At 45.0% G+C, this 21,077-nt stretch overlaps 1 protein-coding gene and 1 long non-coding RNA gene across 3 annotated transcripts in view; both read left to right on the top strand.

Moving 5' to 3' along the window:
- The window catches only part of poln (polymerase (DNA directed) nu), a 29,896-nt gene extending 16,422 nt beyond the window's left edge, over nt 1-13,474 (top strand). Inside the window, exons 16-24 of the mRNA XM_076092205.1 lie at nt 1,251-1,328; nt 4,237-4,348; nt 5,722-5,804; nt 8,370-8,501; nt 11,721-11,831; nt 12,022-12,100; nt 12,540-12,607; nt 12,892-12,953; nt 13,105-13,474. Coding sequence (XP_075948320.1) covers nt 1,251-1,328; nt 4,237-4,348; nt 5,722-5,804; nt 8,370-8,501; nt 11,721-11,831; nt 12,022-12,100; nt 12,540-12,607; nt 12,892-12,953; nt 13,105-13,197 — 818 coding nt within the window. The 3' untranslated portion in view covers nt 13,198-13,474. The remainder of the gene's footprint in view (nt 1-1,250; nt 1,329-4,236; nt 4,349-5,721; nt 5,805-8,369; nt 8,502-11,720; nt 11,832-12,021; nt 12,101-12,539; nt 12,608-12,891; nt 12,954-13,104) is intronic.
- Nucleotides 13,475-14,103: 629 nt separating this feature from the next.
- The window catches only part of LOC142950918 (uncharacterized), a 29,026-nt gene continuing 22,052 nt past the window's right edge, over nt 14,104-21,077 (top strand). Inside the window, exons 1-4 of one of the 2 annotated variants that reach the window (XR_012954532.1) lie at nt 14,104-14,622; nt 14,923-15,002; nt 18,803-18,878; nt 19,523-19,624. This is a non-coding gene — a long non-coding RNA (uncharacterized LOC142950918). Of the gene's footprint in view, nt 14,623-14,922; nt 15,003-18,666; nt 18,879-19,522; nt 19,625-21,077 lie in introns of those variants that run through there. The other variant, XR_012954533.1, reaches the window with a different exon arrangement.

The raw sequence follows: 21,077 nt of genomic DNA, 5'->3' as shown, positions 1-21,077 counted from the left end.
TATCCATATGGAGCATCAATTTGGCAATCTTAGATATGATCATTTCCCCACCGCTTCTTCTCTGTTCTTCTCTCGTCTTCTTGTCATCCTCCCTCCTTTTTGAATAAAGTTTTCATTACCTCTACTGGTCCTTGTTGCACACAGTCATCATTTGACAAAAACTGCCACGCCGACACATTGATAAAAACAGCCTGACTCGTCGTTTTGTGGGCCAGTTGCTTGAGAGCTCCACCTCAGTTTTATTACGACAACATTGTGATTAATTTGAGTCCGTCACCAGTCCTGTGAATACAAGTTTAATCTGTTGTAATTTAAATGAGTATCTCAAAGACGAGGGCTGAGAGGACGACAAATGATCGTCCTCTGATGAGGAATGCCTTGTCATGGTCTCACTGGCAGTGTGTCCCATTCACAGGACACAAAAACAACGTTTCCTCCTTTTTTTGGGGGGGGGGGGCGTGAATAAAACATCAAAACAAGTCCGTCCATCTGTCGGCACGTCCGGGGCCACGTTGACTCTGCTGCCGGTCACAGCCAGGTGGTGCCACACTCAGGCTTTATGGCTCTATTTCTGAATACATTTGCATTTCATACAGGCTGTGCTCTTCACTCACATCCCCAAAGCTCCTCGTCATCAAATCTTCTCTCTCTATCCCGGCTCCATCCCTTCTATCCTCCCTTCTCTCTCTCTCTGTCTCCCCTGTATTAGTTATCACTCTGTGTCTTGAGGTGAGACGCCCTCATCACAAGTGATTACACTGAGTATGAACGGTTCATTATTGCCCATAATTTCTCCTGCACTAAAGTCAGCGCTCCCGTCCAGCTCCTCATAGCAGAGAGTGCAGCCACGGACTGATCCTGATTGGATTGTGATTCGCCTCTAAATGAGGCGCTGTGGCTTCATAACTTAAGTCCTCATTAAATCAGATGTCGGTGTTATCGCTCTTTATTGCTCCTCACGGTCCCCACAGCTCGCTGTCTGTGTTTCTTTCCCTCCGTCAGACACACTCAGGATACCAGAGCTAAATCACTGCGCTGTGCTGCACGTCTGGTCTGTAAATTACTTTTAAAATGTGCTGTGAAAGACGTCCAAATGCTGCTTATTTGTGGAAGGTCGATTTCATTTACCGTCAGCCCTGCACGGCCTCTATCCAGCGCTTCTAATAACAGAAGTGAGAAGTGATGGAGCACGAGCATTCATATGATGGTTTTTAAATAGCGTTGACTGAGGTTGTGTTCGGTCCCCGCAGGAAAGGAGGAGGAGGTGGTGACTGTTCATCCTCGAGCCATGTTCATCCCTCAGGATGGATGGACTTTTCTCGCTGCAGGTAAGGCAATGAGGCAGACTGTTTGTCTGCTCTAACATGTTAACATGGCCGCCAAAATAAAAAGCACACATGCTCATGCTGGCAGTGTGGCCCGGGCCATGGGATCCTTGTCCAACTGTCTCAGGCCTCTAATGGCTCCTAAAGAGTTAGCCTTACAATCTCAGCCTTCCAGGAAGAACCCTTTTGGCACCCTTATCTCTAAGAGAGGTCAATTTAAAGTTTGTATCTTAAAGATCCCTCTCAACGTGGGTCCATGCTGTACAGACCGAGTGGAGAGCTGGGACACTGTCAGCCTGGGAGTGTCTGCTGGCCCTGACAGTGTGTGACAGTGTGTGTCACTTACGTAACCAGGCAGATAAACCAGGGTTAGCAGGAGGACAGCGAGGATCCCAAATACACACACACACACACACACACACAGCATGGCAGAGATTCACCAACGCAGACCCACACAAACACATCTGCACTCAGGCCAGGCTGCCATGACAACAACCCCTAGGGAGCTATTGCTAAGTCACCCCCTTCATGTCCTCCGATGTCCTTCCCAAACTGGACCTGCTGTGTGTGTGTGTGTGTGTGTGTGTGTGTGTGTCTTGTTTATCAATACTACCCTCAAAAGAATCCAAATCAAGGCTTAGTAAAACCTACACGGCTGTCGAGTCTGTTTTACCAAAGATAAAACTCTTTACAGTTATTTTCTTTTGGGAGATGTGTGCTTCGTGTGGAGGCTGGAGCTGAAAAGAGGAAACAGAGAGTCGAGCCAAAATGAGAACAAACGCAGGCCTAAGTCACTCATAACCAGTTTGTTTGAGTTCAATGTTTTTCATTTAGTCCATAACAGACAATAAGAAAAAATACATACAGCATACATTTCTCATGGTAGACCTGACTCTCACAGTCCAGTTTAACTTAAATCTAAATCCTCCTTCCTGGAAGCCTCTGTAGACCAACCACATCCCACATTTCATAGTCTCAATGCACACGTCTTAGTCGAGCTCTTAAGCGTCATGCTTTGCCGTACAGTATGTTTATGCGTGTGAGGGCTGCTCGGGGTGCAGTGGGTGGCTGCATTAAATATGCATGAGGCACGGCTTAGTCCCCTCGATGTCTTAGTGCGCTGTCCAAAGAACTGCAGGAGCAAGAACCAACTGTTTCTGATAGCTCTAGTCCGGTCTCAAGCTCTCCTCTAGGCTACAACTAATGAGTACTAATGAGTGTTTTCATTACAGATACATCAGTGTTAACGGCATTAATGGCAGTAAACTGATCCGGTTTAAGGGTTAATCTGTAGAGGAGGTGACTGTAGGTCACAGTTATTCCTATATGGATCAATGCAAGGAGCACACACACACACACACACACACACACACACACACACACACACTCACTCTCAAACTCAAGATCACACCATCTCGTGTGTAGTCTCATATTAATACTCTGTTTCAAATGCACATTTTCTTTCTTCCTCTCTTCCTTTTCTATTTCAGTCACACACTGTTTCTCTCTCACACACACACACACACAGACCCTGGTCAGCAATATGTTTCTGGAGCTGCCGGCCGGCCATGCCTGGAGGAAATGTGATCTGACTGATAAAACATTGATGGGAGGATATCTTTAGAAGCTCCCTTTCCTCACAACCAAAAACCAGGCTTTTCCCCCCCCCCCCCCCATCACCCCTCCATCCTGCTTTCTGTTCTCTCGTTTCTCCCTGTCCCTTTCATCTCTTCCCTCTGCAATCCTTGGCTGGCCTGGGTTTAACGGTAGCTGGTGTTCATTTTAACCTGCGCTGTGAACCGAACAGACTCTGGTTTCCTTCCTCTTTTCAGTAGGGCTGAATGGTCTGTAAAAATGTCCCGATTAAGCCCGTCATCCTCTCCCGAGGACAAACCTATTACAGCCGGGTTGCTTCATCCTCACAGAGAGGAAAATCTCTTAATTGTCCCGCCGTCCGTTTCGAGTCGTTCTTTTCCGGGTTTAATTGGATTCTGAAGCTGCCGAGCGGAGGAAGAGATGTGTGAAATGGAAAGTAATAGAATGTACTGCAGTTGCTTTGTGAGTGTGGATACAAGTGTGTGTGTGTGTGTGTGTGTGTGTGTGTGTATGTATGTATTATAGTGTGCAGTGAGGTGAGACACCGTTTCTGTCTGCCTGTTTCCAAGATGTTCGGCTGTGTGTCTGTCAGTGTCTCATGCAGAGCGTCTGGCTGTCTCTCTCCTTATGTACGGGCCTCGGAATATTGATGAGACAATTTGGTCTCCGAGGCCTTTTTAGAGCCGGTGTTTTTCTGTCTGTCCTGAAACTGTCTCTGTCCTATCTCAATCTGAATAGTCACCAGGTTTAATAACAGCAACACGACTTTTCCTTAATAACTCAGCTCTACATGGATTCATGTGTGAGCAGCGTTCGCTCACTGCGAGACGGATGTCGCCGATTAGATCCAAATCACGGCAATTTTCCACAGCAGAATGAGAAGATGGAGGTTTAGTGGAGGAGAGGCAGTGACGTGGTTGTAACCTGCGTCACTTCGTTGATCCAGGGTCAGCTTCTATTGTGAACTAAAACCAGTAAAGTCATGTCAACGTTAACAAGGATTCAAGATATAATTCATGTTCTTTTCAATGTAATTCAACCAGGAAGGGGTTGAAAAAACCCTTTTTTTATCTTGTCCTTTGATGATGGAGACAGTTAGGAACACGTAGGAGGCAGAGACCGTTTCTGTCATCTTTCTTCCTTTACTGGAAGCTCTTCTGCTCTTACTGTCGCTGTTTGCTGTTGATCTTTTCTTGTAATTCTCGGGCAAGAAAGCGAATAAGCCTCTTTCCCAAAATGCCAGTGTCGTGATGAGTTTGGAGGGGACATTAGAGGTGTGTGTGTGTGTGTGTGTGTGTGTGTGTGTACGTGTCAGACTTCTGCCAGGTGGAGCTGCGTCTGCTGGCTCACCTCTCCTCTGACCCTGAGCTGCTCCGCATTTTCATCAACCCACAGGCGGACGTCTTTACCATGTTGGCCTCTCAGTGGTAGGTCACACACACACACACACACACACTCACACTCTGGTTCTTCCCTGATTGCCATGCCAAGGTGAGTGTTGACGCTCCACATGGTTTTTCTCTCCCTCTCTCACTCCCCCAGTCCTCCTGCCCTCAACACCCCCCCCCCCCCCCCCGACTGCTAGCTCCCTCACTTCAAATGCTAATAACCTTGTTGCCATGACTACCATGCCAGCTGCCTCATCCTCTCTCTCTCTTTTCCACGGGCAGAGCACCCCTGGGTGTTATTCTCCTTCTCTCTGGCTGCCAGTGTGTGTCGGTGTTTACACACAGCTCTGTCTCTTTCTCTCTCTCTGTGTGTGTGTGTGTGTGTGTGTGTGTGTGTGTCAGCGGGCGGCCGGTTAAACAGATCACCTGGTCACACACAGACCACATTAACAGCTCCTCTGAGGCTTTACATCGTCTCTCTTTCACCTTTGAAACAAATTAAGTGGCGTCGCTGCAGCTCTGCCGGGATCACCGTGACTTCCTCTCTTCCTTTGGACCTTCTGTTCCTCTCTTTGATAGTCTCCTATTTCCTTCCTTCCTTCCTTTCATCGCTGCCTTTTGGTCTTTTTCTTGCCCTCTCTCTACTTCCTCGAACAATTTGTCTCCCCTCTTTTAACATGCTAATTTCACTTAATTTTTTTCCTCTTTTCCTGTACCCGATGACCTAACTTCATGCAGTTAAACAAGTCTCCAGTGGATTAATGCCTCTCCAGCAGGGGGCAGTGAACATCCAGTGTGTTTACATCCATCAACCACATGCTCAGGAGATTCTCTCAACACTGATCAGCAGTGGCAGCTCCCAGTCAGCCCCTCAAGAAATGCCACTTTGCAGACGCTCCATCCCACCCTGTCTGCTCCCGAGTACTACCAGTCACATTACATAACTGTCTCCGCCCGTCCACCCCGGCCTCTGTCTCTCTACCCATGTCTCTGTATGTAGTTATTACTTCATGTCCTTTTAACCTTCATATCCCTGCTGTCCTCTTCGGCCTCCTACCTCTCTGTGTCACATTTCCCACCAGACAGCAATCAAAGAGGAGTAACATCCAAACAAGACTTTTATCGTACATGCACATTCATCATACTTGCATTTGCAACTGTTTCCACACTATTCTGTCTCAATTCTCTGTGGAAATCCTCCCCTAAGGGTCGGAAATATTAATCGGATGAGTGAAAATGTTAAAACTTTATCAAGCAAGGACCTTAATGGCATGTTTCCCTTCAAAACACCTTCATTTTGGATTGTACCAGGACCTCTACATTATTCTGTGGCCCACTATGAAATACTGTATGTTTGTATATTTTCCTTTAGCATAGAGTCACACACTGTCTCTCTCATCTTTATCACTCAGGAAGGGGGTGAGTGAGGGTGAGGTGACGTCTGAGGATCGGGAACACGCCAAACGCATCGTCTACTCTGTTGTGTACGGGGCCGGTGAGCACAAACGCACACACAGGCATTTAGTAATTGATTTACCATAATGGAGACACGGATATTCATCAGTCAGAAGGACAATTGACCTGTATTGTTTCAGAATGACAAAGCAATGGGTCTGAGTGTCATTTAGCACCTGGTTCAGATCCACAAGTGGTTCATTGTGTGAAGAGGGTAAACGCGTTATCAGAGGAGATAATTCAGAGATTAAACAAACTGAATTTCCTGCGCAAGATTTAGGTTATCGCACGCAAAGACGCCCCGGTGATTTCTGCTGGGGACAGCATTTCTTTCCTGCTTTGATCTCATTCCTGATTCCTACAGCGATGGGGGGATGAGTGGAGGAGCGGGAGAAGATAAAAATAGAAAAACAGAGCGGGGAAGATGAATGTATACTATGCCCATGTGGCCCATAAAGATACTTCTCGGTGACCCATTTATGTTTCTCACACATGTATGTGCATGCTGTGGTGAACACACACACACACACACTGTATGCACACACGTGGTAGATTAGTGGGGTAGTCATTGGCGGTGGGTTTAAGATGCTCCAGGTGTGGACGTGTGTTTGGCTGTGTGTTTACATGTGCTTTCACCTGTGTGATGAAGAGAGGGTTTTTACGGGCAGTCTGCACTCTTCATCAGGTTTTATTGCCAGTGGCCGGTTTCAATGCGTACGTGGAGCTACAGCTTCTTCCGAGTACAAAGCGCAGCGGCCATCGCTCCCTTTGGGTCGAGTGTGCGTTCAAGAGCTCAAAAGAAATGTGATGTTCTTCAAGCTGATGATGTGCTCTGTGGTGTTTCTACAGCTCAGCGGGAGAAAAACAAACATATACACACTGATGAATGAGTCAGTCCTAGGAAACTCAATGAACCTTCAACAGCCAAGGAGGCAAATGTGTACGAGCTATTAATTTGAGACATGGGGGGGGAGGTCAGAGCTAAACATGCAGAGAAAATATGGAGTGAGTAAAAGGGAGTGAGAGAGTGAGAGAGGAAACCTGGGCTACAAGCAAAGAAGAACGGGGGAGGTGGTGGAGCAGAGAGTAATGGAGGGGGGGAGAGGGGGGGGGGGGGGGGGGACTCCTGGCCAGCAGAGACAGACAGCTCTTCGTGGAAAGGATGCATTGCCATGGATACCAGATACTAAAAGGAAGCTTTCTTTGCGAGACAATAATCAGGCCAGGGAGGGGGGGGCACACACACACAGAAACATACTCACACAAGCGCACACACACACACACACATATACAGTTGGATAATTAAAAGCAAAGAAATAGAAACGATTGAGGTCAACTGAAGCTCTATTCATGACATCATAGGAAACAGATTAGTATTTTTGTCAACTAAGGACTTCAGTGACCTTACAAAAAGAATCAAACTAGCATGACAACAGTGTTTTTGCAGTAGTTTTGAGACGGAGGGACTAGATACTCTAGAACATAAGAGCAAAACTTTTTGTACAACGTGAGCCACTTTCTGCCACATATCTTTGACTGCAAACTATTTTTAGAATCAATACATTATCACAAAAGATAATAGTGTGTGGATTTATTCTTACACCCTGGTAACTCCTCTCGTTCTCTGTCCCTGTTCCATAAAGTCAACTCATATCATGCTCAGTGTCACACAAAAACACACAACAAGCCTTTTGTTACGACATATTTCAGCCACACACAGACACGCCGACTCAGATCTATTCTGATGTCTTCATCTTCTGCTCTCAGGCTGACTTTCCAAAAATGCTAACCATGTTAGCGACATTTTTATGTTATCTTAATAAACAAAACTATTTTATCATTATCTACTCTATATCTCATAGAAATTGTATGAATACAAGTGTTCTACATTCATTTTCCACAGCACTGCTAACCCTCCCACCAGCTCTCAGCTATTTGGCATGACAACACTCTTCACCAACCACACATCATGAACACACACCCCTCAGAGCTCCAAACCACACACACACACATAGATACAGCTCTTGCAGTCTTGCCCTGATCCTTGTCCCCCCTCCTTTTATCTTTTCCTCTTCTGTCTCCTCTCTCCTTCACCCTTCATTAGGCTCTTGGTTCTCTTCCTCTCTTGTACCCTCTGGTGAAGTCTGTACTCTGTTCATTTGCCCCCTTTCAACTTTCCTCTCTTCCTCCAGCCTCTCCCGTCTCTCTTCACACTCTTCAATCAGTCATGATTGAGGACGTTTTCACTGGTTGCTCATTTGTCAGCTCAAGGTCTTGAGCAATGAGGTCATTCACAATACAGATCATCACAGAATATTGATGTTCAATAAATAGGTCAACATTTTAGGAAATTACCTTTTAAGAGATAAATGAGTAAAATTGATGCCATTTAAAGATACCGTTAGCAGCCGACTAGCTTAGCTTAGCACAAAGACTGGAAACAGGGGGAAACAGCTAGCCTGGTTCTGTCCAAAGGCCACCTCCTAAACTCACTAATTAACTAAGTTGTATCGCATCTCTTTGATCAATGTCTCCTTTGTAACTTCTCTCCGTGATGTAGGCTTGCCTAGTTGAATACAAGTGAGTCATATTTTGCTCTCTGCAGGTCGTGAGCGTCTGTCGGGGATCCTCGGGGTGAGTGCTGAGCAGGCCAGCCGGTTCCAGGACAGCTTCCTGCAGACCTACAGAGACGTCCAGGCCTTCATCCAGAGGACCATCCAGCAGTGCCACAAGCAAGGTCTGCGTACATTCAAATTCCCCTTTGTCTCCCCCATGAAGCATTACGTCAAGGTTATCTAGACTAGCTAGCAAAATGTTTATTTATAAGATTATAGATTAGGGTCAAAGTTAAGATAAGGGAAATTAAGGGTTAATGTTAAGGATTACAAACAGAAGTCAGCTAAATGTTCCCACAAATATAGCAAAAATGTGTCTGTGTGTGTGTGTCTGGGTTTGGGCCTGCACCCACGCTCTCTATGAGTTTGTGTTCCTGTGTGTGTTTGGCTGAGGAAGAAGAAGATGTGCTTGCATTGGCAGGAATGAGACAAACTGCCGTGGGTCAATACTTGACGGGGACGAGGTGTGTGTGTGTAGGGTGGGGGGGTTCAGGGCTGATGGTTCAGACGGGACACTATTTATATTCGGACTGAACTGCCCACACAGCACACCTGAGACTTAAACAAGCTCACACAAAATAGTGTAAAGTCTGCACTTTAACCCTCATTGCACACCGTACATGAGGCCAGTGTCGACAGGCCGAGTGATGAGGTCAGTCTGCGCCAAAACAGATCCTCCATCCTTCAACCTGGAGGCCAGTGTTTGGGTTAAAACCAAGCCGCAAAGCTTCGGTTCAGGAAATTAAACCAACGTGGAAGAGCCAAAAACTGCAGTTCTTTAAATGGCCACTTGAGTCTATCCCCACACACCTCCATGTTAACATACAGCAGAAATGAACAGGTTTATAGCCTGGTGCAAAGAACGGTTTTGGTCTTTTTAGCTAATATCCCCGTTTACGACAACTGTAGGGGGTTTATATAATGTTAATGCTTAAAGTTCTACAATGCTGGCTTGGTATCCAAGCCCATCTGAACGTTATCTTATGTGTTCTGTATCTGCTTTTCCCATCCTAATAAAAGCACTTAAAGAGACAACAGTTTAAGTATAAACCAATTACACCCCAATCCAATTAGTCGCTGTGTAGCCTTCCTGAAATCTGTGAGAAGGAGCCAATTGTTACCGTAATAAGGAAGGTACAGATGCTTAGTCATTGCCGTCATGGACTCATTCCTCCAAAATGCTGCGCACAGATTGCAGCGGAAGTGATGTTGCGCCACACAGTCGGGTTTAATTCAGCTCCTCCCATCCTCCCATCGGTGCCGGGATTCATCCGCCCCGCTTGTCCCAACACTCTTTTCGTCTCTCTCACTCGTTCTCATTGTTTCTTGTTTATACCTCTTTTCCTTTTGTCTCTCCCTTCATTCCACAGCAGAAACGTACTGTAGCTGACAGATAAACTAGTCCTCTGGAGACATACAGTAGCACACCAGACTCTCTGGCTGTTTTATCTGTACTGTGACTCAGGCAGCAGACATTAATGTCCACTCTGCACCTCCCTGAGTCTGTAGTTGATTGGTATTTGATACGGCAATATTTTGTGCTGGATGCTTGGCAGGCTGAGCAGCGCTGAGGTGAACAGTGCAGCCTCAGCGACTGTCATATTTGTAGGAAATGAATTGGAAAGGCTCAACGTGAAGGTGAGGTCAGGATCACAGTGTGGGTGTAATAGCAGAGAGAGGAGAAAAGAGGAAAACGTCTGTAGATATAAGGGAGGAAGGAGAATACAAATGAAACTACACAGAAGGAATGGGACAAAGATGAGGACTGAAACCGGATTATTGTGATAGTTTTTATTATATAAACTACAAAATAATCCCCTCATAGACATAGCAGCCATGGCCGCACTCCTCTGAATGATCCACACCCGCAGTCCTTGATATTAAAATGAGATAACGCCACCGCTCTGGATAAGCCCGTCTCTGGAGATGAATGCTGTACCTTCACTTGTAAAGACTGCCTGAGATAAAACAAGGACCAGGAGCGAAGGAGGATTTTACATTTTTCTAAACAACAGGGGGAATCACAGCGATGAGAACAGGTCTTCTCAAGGCCACAGCAGACACGGGAAGCTTAGATCTGCACAGATGTGCAAACAGCCTGCTGTGCTCACACTCACAGACCCTGGCTCTCACGCACTGTCAAATGTAATTAAGCAACCTTTCACAAACAAGTTCAACCTCATCAACTTAAAAGGGGATGAGGTCGCCTTTCCGAATTGTTTCCAGATATGTCAACAGCAGGAGAGCACGTTGTAGACCTCACATCCCTGTCACTGGGCCCGGGAACAAAGGTCACATTCCTGGTGAAAAGGTCAAACGCATGTGTCATGGGTCAATTCACAGCGAGCAGAAATGTTTTTGTCTTTGTCACTTATCTGTTGTGCGCTCATTTGCTATGCATTTAATGCTTGTGTGCGTGATTGTATGTGTGTATTCTGGGAAGAGGGTCATTCAGGATTCGTGCCCTGGTTGGCTTTCCTCACAGTAAGAGACACTAGAGGGATTTAGCTGCAAAGCCCGCTCCATTGTCCAGCTGCTGGAATGTACTGGTCCACTGTGTGTGTGTGTGTGTGTGTGGCATACCTGCATTTGATCATGTGTGTGTTTGTGTATAATGTGCATATCACGTCACTGCACATTCTTGTGTTGCCTTCCCGTGTGTGTTTGTTTGACTGTACTGGGAATGTGAGGGGTGTTTCTCTTTGCTTTTGTATGTGAATCATGTGGATAACAGGGTGTGCGTGTGTGTGTGTGTGTGTGTGTGTGTGTGTGTGTGTACGCTTGTGTCATTGTAAACCTGCTGTTACCATACACACCTATAACGCTTTATCAACGAACGGCTTTTCATGAAACTCTTCTCCTCTCGTCACTCTGTGGCTTTAGTTGCTCTCAGCGTGTCGTTGTGGATGACTCGCACTGACTGGAAGGAGTGAGATGGTTCAGAAACGTAGTCGTACAAGTAGTGCACACAGTTGATTTAGGCTTGAGACAGTTTTTCTACTTATTTTTGACCTGGACTTGTCTTGGCTTTGAACAAGCATCCTCCTTTAACTGAAAAATGTCTAAAAATGTAAACATACCTGTTAATTATCTTGTGACACCTCAGATTTAAACTTATATTTGGCTTCTGTTTGACTCTAAATAAAAAACATATTTTATAATATATATATATATATATATATATATATACAGTATTATATAGTGGCATAGCTGTAGTTCAAGCTCGGTTGCCCTTATGGACAGATTTGATCAAAGTTGACTGAAGGCACGATCGACCCGCACATGTATTGTGTTCAGAATGATGACGATTGATTTTTTTTTTTTTTTAAACCTTTCTTTAGGTTACGTGCTCTCCATCATGGGCCGTCGACGGACCCTCCCTAACATCAACTCGTCCGATTGGAGCGTCCGCATGCAGGCGGAGAGGCAGGCAGTCAACTTTGTGGTCCAAGGTAGGACGACCGACAGGTCTGTGACCGGAATATTACACTTCTAATGATCAGGAAGTGGCTGAGAGTCGACAGAAATGAGCTGTTTGTGGATAAAATCATTGTAAATCATTTGAACATACATCTCATCCATCGACTCCATTCATCCTCTGGACTCCAGCAGACGTGTGTGTGATTTTGTTTGTGTGTGCAGGTTCTGCTGCTGATCTCTGTAAGATGGCCATGATCAGAATCTTCAACCTGGTGTCCTCCTCCAGCTCGCTCTCTGCCAGGTACAACCTCTAAACGTGCCGCTACTGACTGAAGACGCTCACATTACAAACACCGTCTCCTTCACTACAAAGTACACACTGGCTCTTCACTCTGTAGTCCCTTCTGAAAACACACCGGCACAGTGCTGTCGTAAAGAGGAACTGACTGAGTCTGGCATGCCAGAGCACATGAACCACATTCACTGTTCTACCAGCCAACTCCATTTGTAGCGTTGAGTTTTCTCAAAGCATCGCTGCTGTTACACGCCAAACATTTAGCTCGAGTAAACACACTCGAAGCCAGGAGCCAAAATATACCAGAATTAAATGAGTGTGTTGGGAGAGCAGGATGCAAAGTACAGGAGGGACGAATGAAGATGCCACATTTTCAGTAGCAGTTAAAGGAATCGTCGCAGTGGTTGATGTGTTGTGTATCTCTGAATGTGTTTTGTAACTGCAGGCTGGTAGCACAGCTCCACGATGAGCTTCTGTACGAGGTGGAGGTCTCCCAGCTGGATCAGTTTGCAGGTCAATTTGCAACTTCCAATATTAGTTATAACTCGTATCAAAGACACTAATGTTCTGTACCTATGACGCCATGTATTTGTAAAGTGAAGAATACTGTATATTAAAAGAAAGTAAATTAGTTTTGGACGTTAAAGCTTGTTTTGCACTCATATAAGTCTGACTCCTGATGGATACATTTATTATTTCACACGTTCTTCTTGCTTGCTTACCTGTGCCTACATTACCCACAATGCATTGGCCATGGGCACTGCTATGATAATTCATACATGTTGTTTGGTGTGCAGGACTGGTGAGGAGCACCATGGAGTCCCTTCAGCACATAGACCACCTAGGAGTCCATCTTCAGGTGTGTAAAGGGAACCAGAAGTTAAAGTGATTCAGTCGTATAATAGTGTCAGTTTTTTTATTTTATTTTTTTAAGAGTTTCAAAATAATAGCTTTCATTTTAATTTGTGATTTTAAATCACCATCAGTTTGCGTGTGCGTGTGTTTTACAGGTCCCCCTGAAGGTGGCGGTCTCCAGTGGCAAGTCTTGGGGATCCATGTCTGAGCTAAATATCCCCACAATGTCTCCTTCTCCCTCTCATTGAGTCCTCCCTCCCTCCCTTCCTTTCTCTCTCTCTACCCCCCCCCCCCCTTTTACCTCCTCTTTGTACTTTTCTTCCACTGCTCTCTCTTTCTCCCTCTTGTTATCATCTTTCTGCCTCTTCTTACTCGTTACCTTCTCATATTCTCTCTCTCTTTTTTTCCGCTCGGTCCATCTCTCTCACTCCCTCGTTCTCTTCGCTTGTCCTGCATCCTTATTGCCATGGAAACCAGGCAGCTGCAGCTTCCTTTTGCTTTCACTCCATCCGTATCCGAGGGCAACGGCAGGAGCCACAGTCTAGATCATTCTCCTCCTCCTCCTCCTCCTCCTCCTCCTCCTTCGTTTTCACACTCTCCTGTTAAGATCAATGCTGTTTTCTCTGCCTTGTTTCTTGAGAAATTGAGAGCATGATATTTGTTGGTTCATTAAATTTGTTGTTCTAACAAAGGTGTTGAGCTGATATATATATATATACATATACCTGTAATATGGTGTACTGTGTTCTAGAAAAACTTCATGTATTTATTGTCTTCCTGCTTTGTTCGTGCTGAATAAATCGTCTGTTACAGGAGCTTAAACCCACTGACCTTTCTCACCCACTTTATTAATCCTTAATCCTCAGCAATATTTTTTAAAACTCAGGCGTATTTAGCAGATATTCTGGTACGTTAATGCCATAAAGTCGTGCTATTTTCATGAACGCTTTCTCTAATAAGCATCACCATTTTTCCATTCAGCTGATTGAAAGCAGATGATCTAATTTTGCTCAGCCGTGTGCATCCAGCAGCTCATCTTTCATCCGCTCCCTCGGCTCTACCCCACTCTCCCCTTTGTCTTGTTGGTGCCTCTGTCACACACACACACACACATACACACATTCCACGAATGCTCGTACACAAGCAAACGCACATTTAAGAAACGCCCACCGCACACTCACAGCCACCGGCTTCCAGGCACACTGACCGAGTTTCCTCGTCTCTGGCAGCCACAGCGGCACTCTTCTGGCCCCTTTTATACTGTCCTCCAATTAAGACCCTTTAAGTCTGCAAAAAGGGTCTTTTAACAAAGCCTCACCCCCATTACCTATTTAAAATGTCATCTCATGCTGGCTGCTAATTAACGGAGTTGCCACCTTTTTAGGTTGGCACAAAGGTGGCATCTGTCCTGTCATGTATTTACATTCCTTTCTCTTTACAGTGGAGCAGACCTTCACCTTGCCTGTTGAACCTGCTGACGGGAATGCGAGTGGAGCTATTGTCACCAGGTCGCTGTGAGCAGTTCAGTGGCAGAGCGGATGGGACAGTGTTATGGAAATCTGCCCCTCTATTCTCTCATTGTTCCTGGTTTAAGGGTGCACGGCCGTCCCCCCTCTGAGAGGGGAGCGTGAGACTGTGCAAGAGGGGGCACTCTGCTCTTTTGGAGTGTATAGGTGTGGACGTAAAACCATTAATAAAGCTGTTTTTAGTGCTTTTTAAACTCTTGTTTAGTTGTTTACTATACACAGGATGCTCACACTGCACTTTAGCTCCACCTCCAGCTTCTTTTTTTATATATTTTAGCCGTTAAAATGGTCAAGACGTGACTTACTGATTGAGTTATCTTCTAGTTGAATAAACAAAATAAAAGCATGATGGAGAACGTGTGTTTGCCTTGAACATTGGTGTTGTTTTAAAGACGAATGAGCTCATGACTGAGTTGATTTGACTCTAATGACCCGTACCATTAACAGGAGCCGGTCCCTCCGAAGACTCCAGTTGTCAAGGGCAACAGCATGAGCTTCCCCTAGCTGCCATGGTGACCGTGAGATGTGTAAGTAGACTGTGATTGTCTCCTCAAATCTAATATTTATCTCAAGTTACCTGTGTGTGTGTGTGTGTGTGTGTTTGTGTGTGTGTGTGTGTGTGTGTGTGTGTGTGTGTGTGTGTGAAGAAAGAAAGAAGTCAGTTTCCTGTTGCGACATATAAAAGCTTAAATGCATCACCATGTTTAATTGATAACAATATATGTACATCCATGTTTCAATCATCGTCATAATGCAGGAAACCCCATCTTTACATCTATACAGTGTACCAGGTGTTTGTCAGTATAAAAAGAAAGGGTTAATAATCGCGTAATAATAGTGATCCTGTCGTGGGAATACAGCAGTCTGTCTCAAAGGAATGGCAGAAAGGGAACTGAAAGCTAATAGAAAGCAGGTCGTCGCAAGTACCGTCACTAAATCTGCTACATCAGTATCGTGTCTTTAATTCGGACCCTGCGTTTCCTCTCTTTCTTTCACTGTAACCTCTTTCCCCCACTGCCTCTCCTTTACAAGCCTGAGGGCCTCTTTTCCCAAATTCCTCACCGTAGCCAAAGCACCCTTCTCCTAAACCCCCCCCCCCCCCCCCCCTAAATCCATCCATCTCATCCATCCATGTATATCTATCAATCCCTCCTTCCATCCTCTATCATGACCTGCCTTGCCTCCCCACAGTGTGGCTGCATATCAACCCCCTGCTGTGCTTTGTGCGGGTCGGTTTCTTGGCAACAGACAACAGCCATGACAGGGCTCCAGGGCAGAGAGAGCAGCCTTTGCGTTAAAGCAGCTCGCTATAGCTCCATAGCTCAGTCCAGAGCCACTGGTACTCAAAGCTGGTGTGTGTGTGTGTGTGTGTGTGTGCTATATAAGCTAACAGCGCTGTTTTTAAGGCTCTCTTCTGGTGACTTGGAAGAGTTCAAGCAGACAGGCAGGACAAGGAAAGGCTGTGTCTGAACCCGTCAGAGTGGGACAGAGACACCGTGGAGGAGATGGCGCGCTACGTCGCCCTCTGAAAGCTGCAGCCTTTAGTCAGCGTGGGATCGTTATGAGGCAATACAGATGCAGACACCTGTACCGCTGTAGAATCTCTTTATTAGTGCTGTAAATATCTCTAAAATATATATTTTTTAAATATTTTAAATCCACAGTTTCTGTTACAAAAGGAGTAAAAATGACCCCCCCCAGAGGCTATTTACAGTAAAATATACTTTACAACTTTACAGTAACTAACTTGCAGATTCAAAGAAAAGACTCTAGTGAGAAAAGTCAACGTGATTGAGAGTTGAGATTCTGGCAGCTGCAGCGTGTGTTTTTTTTTATTGATTATTTTCACTTTGTACTGACGGCGTGGCGGTCGTGAAGCTGTAGTGCATGTCTCCGTGGTACGAGTTAACCGGAAGTCTTTGCGGTCAAGTGAAAGAGACTTACAGCAGATTGCACTTTCAGAGTGTGGCGACGCCATCTTTTTTTCCTGTCTGCTTGAACTGCTCATTCTTTAGCATCCATTAGCCCCCCCCCCCCCCCCCCCCCTCTTGTCATTTCCCCCCATTTTCCTTATTGACATCTGTACAAATATGCAGAAGTACACCTGTGTACTTTGAGTTAAAAAAAAAAAACACGTCTTTGACACCTCTTTGTAAAGAAAAATACAAAAAACAGAAACTTTTTACAATCAATCACCATTCTTCAGGCTCCCATGTGATGAGTGGTCACTGCCACTAACTGGTGCAGTAAGGGAGAAAACGTCAATGCAGCATTTCATGTTTTTGATAAAATCATTGTTGATGGTGTGTAATATTTTTTTTTTTTTTTTTGTATTTATTGCTTGATTAGATGGCACGTGGGCAGGATTTTTTTTTCTCCAAATAAAACCAAGTAAGTACAGGGCTGTGTTGAACATAATATAGCCACATGAGGAATAAAAATGCAGCAATAACCGTCACCTTTGGCAAATTTTCACCTCAAAAATGAGCCACGGGTCGTAGTAGTATCGTGTCCTGTATATATGCTGGCGATACATACAGTCGACAACACAGGAGAAAGAGAAACTTCATCCATATTCTTCATAGGAAATGTAAAAAATCAAAACTATCTGTACTGTAATAGCAAAACAAGACACAGTTGTGCTACAAGTGCTTATGTGTTCTTGGCACCTGTGGCCTGAGTCCAGAGCGAGTCCTTCTGTTTGCCACAGCGGAGCAAAGTCCTCACCGGAGGTGGAGAGAGAGAGAAGGGAGTCCATGCTGTGGAGCTCTGTTGCTGCAGACCTCCCCCCCCACACCCCACCCCCCCATTCAACTGCCAATGTGGCACATTCCTCCCTCACCCCTCGCCCTCCTCGTTAGGTGGAACATTCCGGGCGACAGCCATCTTCTGAGACAAAAAAAAATGAACTCCACCAGGATTGGTTCAAACCAGCACGGATGACACGTTGCCGTCAATAATACGTAAAGAAAAAGACAAGGCTATTTACAATCACACAGAATGTCTAACGTCTAATGAAGTGGTGTAGTCACGAAATGAGAAGAACCAACAGCTGCTGTTCCTCCTGTTCCTCTCTGTCGTAAAGTAAAACTAAAAAAAAAAGCAAACCTTAGCAGACCTTAAATGTTGGCAGTTTACATTCATGCCCGTGAGTGTCTCCCCCCCCCCCCCCAAAGCTGTCGAGCATGGACACACACCATCAGAGCAACACAGCACACCCACAGGATCTGTACATTTGTGCAGTTTTGAATTCTATGCTCCTTCACCAGTCGAGGAACTGAATGAAATATATTGATCGTGACGAATACTGGTATTTTGAACCGTTTGGTTAGGATTTTTAAACACTGCTGGAGCTTGTGCCTCAGTGACTGAGCGTCCGATGGTCATTTTTGGGTTCTAAAGCGCTCTAAATAACAGCAGGAGAGGCCTTTAAGTGCAGCATACCTTCTCAAACCTCAACCAAATGGGACACTCGCACCCAAACAAATCACAGAAAACCAAATAACAAAAAAAAAAAAAGTGTGAGGTTGTTTTTGGATTGTACATCAGCAGAGGAATGGTTTGTAACTAAATGTACACTCTGGTAGAAGTTGCATACAGTTTTTAATCACTACATTCCAACATTAACTATGCGTTACCAGTTTTAAATGGAAGGTGAGACTTCACAGGGCGTTAGCATTCACATGAAGTAGAAGACAGACGTTGCTCGGACTAAAATAAATGCATTATAGTCAGTGCACTTCAGCGTTACAATTCAGAATCACCCCTTAACTACCTCAATGCAGTCCACAACATATTTGAACTCCAGCGTTTGATTTCAGTGCATAAGGCCTTAGCGAAGGCGTTTAAAGGATGTTACCTTTGTTCAGAATGTGTATCGGTGTGGATAATAATTTGAGATTGGCAGAAATGGCCCAGAATCGACAGACTTCACATTCTCCCACAAAATCCAGAGCACGCTTTTATTTTACAATCCACCTCGGCGAATCGCACCGCTCACTCTCAACCCTCAGACCACGCCCACGTCTTCTAAAGAAGGGGGAGGGACCTGAACACACTGGCAGCGATAAGTTAATATGACGCTCCAGATGTGTCCCTGCTGTGTGTTTCTATGGCCTCGGCTCCACTGACGCCTACATTTCACAACTGTGCTATCAGATTTTAGACAACTGGAGAAAATAAATCTGTAGCATTCATGTTTATTTTGGCTGCCTGTTGTATCCTGTTACCTCCTTTTTTACTAGGAGGTTTGTAAGTACTGTATGAGGGCCAGCAGGTGCTCCAGAACTGTCACAAAACGCCGTCTTATCCTCTTTTCACTCTCCAGCTACAACCAATGTTCAAAGCAAGATGCATCAAAGTGGTGTGAGGCATCCCCCACAAGAAAACACCTCATCAAACAAGTACTGTCCAATGCTTTCAGTGCATTTGTGTCTTGCATCACACTATCTTGCCGCCTGTGTTGCCTTCATCTGCATAAGATAAACTTGGCCATGGTGGATGAAAGATGTTTGCACTATGTACGGCATGGGAATACGTGTTTATCTCTTTCATCATTCGTCTAATGCCCGTCGATGATCTTAGTCCTGCAAAGTCTTAACAGAAGCCGGTTCAATAAGAGAAGCCGTCTGATGCTCACACTCACTCCCACTGAGATCAAGGAAGGAAACTAACTTTTTCTTAAATCTGAATATCAACAGCCGCTCTCGAATTTCGCAAGGCTCTTAGAACGGGATTCATGAGCACTGGCTTGTGGCTGGTATTAATTTCACTCCTTAGAGAATTAAGATAATTTAAAACAAAACAAAGTCTGTGGTTCCACTGTATGCCATGTGCTAGTAGTTTCTTCCCTAAATGTTTTTTTTTTTGCATTCAAAGACACATTTCATGCAAATGATACAATTTTAGTTTTTTTCCAAACAAAGAAACACATTTATTTTACATGTTAATTTAAAAAGAAGCTTATTTTCTTTATATATATATATTGTATATATATATATATATATATATATATATACATATATATAAATTAGTTGTTTTTTTCTAGGGCAGGCACCGGGTACAGAGGCATGCCACACTTGCATTGCTTTTTGCATTCTACAGTTGGTTGGCTGGCAGGCGTGATGTCATCCAGACAGTGCTGCAGTTGGTGAGTGTATCTGCACACACACACACTCACACACACTTTCTCTCTCACTTTCTGCGTCTTCTGCATCCATACTAACTCAACCATGCATCACCCTGGCACCCGGCCCCTCTCGCGGAGCAGTCACACTGCCTAGATGACATCAGAGTAAGGGAGGGGGCGGGGTTCCAGGGCTGGTCCAACAAGCTTCAAATGGAATAATAAAAGCAGTGCAGCAAGGCTCTGTGGCGCATGCAGAGATTGGGCGGGGGGGGGGGGGGGATGGGTGTGGCCAGGGGGAAAGGTGAAAGGTCAGTGGAGGGTTCAGATGGAAGCTGTGGGGTCTAGCCCAGGGTTGCAGACAGATCCATGAATGGGGAAGTCGGGAGAGTTTGTGGGGGGGGGGAGGGTGGCAAGGCAAGGAGGGTCATTGCTAACTTCATGACGATTACACTTTGTATTCAATTTTTTTCTTTCTTTTTTTTAATCTTATGTGATTTTTTTTGTTATATTTCGCTTTATAATTTACTTTTTACAAATGGTACGATGACATAACTTAGGCTCAGAGTGGTGGATGGCTGAATCTACTGCTGGTTGTACGGTCACAGGATGGAGATGGAGAGAGATGGAGTGTGGGTTTGCTACAGGAGTTTTCGGCTGTATACACAATATCAATACATGGGGAAGGGGGGGAATACTAATGCAAATATATTGGTTTAAATAGTTATTATTTGCTGTTTGTGCTCAGTTATGTTCTGCAGGTCTGCAAGTATTGCTAGTAGTCATGTTTTACCCAAGTTGTTCCCTAAATAACCTGGATTACGTACGTGGAGTGTAGTCTGCAGCTACTTTGTAATTGTCGTCGTTTTGACAGTAGAATTTGCATATTACAATGTGGTAACATGTGTAAAATTACTAATTACCAGTCAACTACTAAACTCAAAATGTTAGACTGTATATTTCTTCAATCCGTAAACAATTTATAAGTACACATAGAAAGTTACTTAGATAATACTTGACTCATAGCAAGAAACGGTGCGTGTCTGTCCACGCAAAATATAATTCATCACACACGGTTGAGGCATATAGTCTGTAATGTCTGACCATGGCCTCATCACACACACAGTCACATACTCTCAACAATCACACACACGCACAAGCTCGGACATGCAGCTGTATTGTATCATGGGATCTGTCAGCGAGAAAGCTCCACCCTCCTGTCAACCTCAACCAATCAGAGACCCTCTCCACAGCTCCAGTGAGAAAAGCAGTGATTAAAAAAAAGAAAAGAAACAATAGAAAGGAAGGAGAGATCCAATCGAATCACCGGTGAGGGAGAGAGTGAAGAGGAGGGGATGTGAGGAAGATGCACTGCGCTGATCCGCTAGGTACCAGGAATACACAGCGCGTATTCCTGTGGCCATCCTGTCCTCCTCCTCTCTCACTACGGGGGTCAGTAACACACTCTGTGCTTCAA

Source organism: Anarhichas minor, unplaced genomic scaffold (genome assembly GCF_050575085.1).
Source record: "Anarhichas minor isolate MPS153535 unplaced genomic scaffold, ASM5057508v1 ptg000016l, whole genome shotgun sequence".
NCBI classification, from domain to species: Eukaryota; Metazoa; Chordata; class Actinopteri; order Perciformes; family Anarhichadidae; genus Anarhichas; species Anarhichas minor.
Note: the sequence above shows the minus strand (reverse complement) of the source record. Positions and strands in the feature narration are given on the sequence as shown.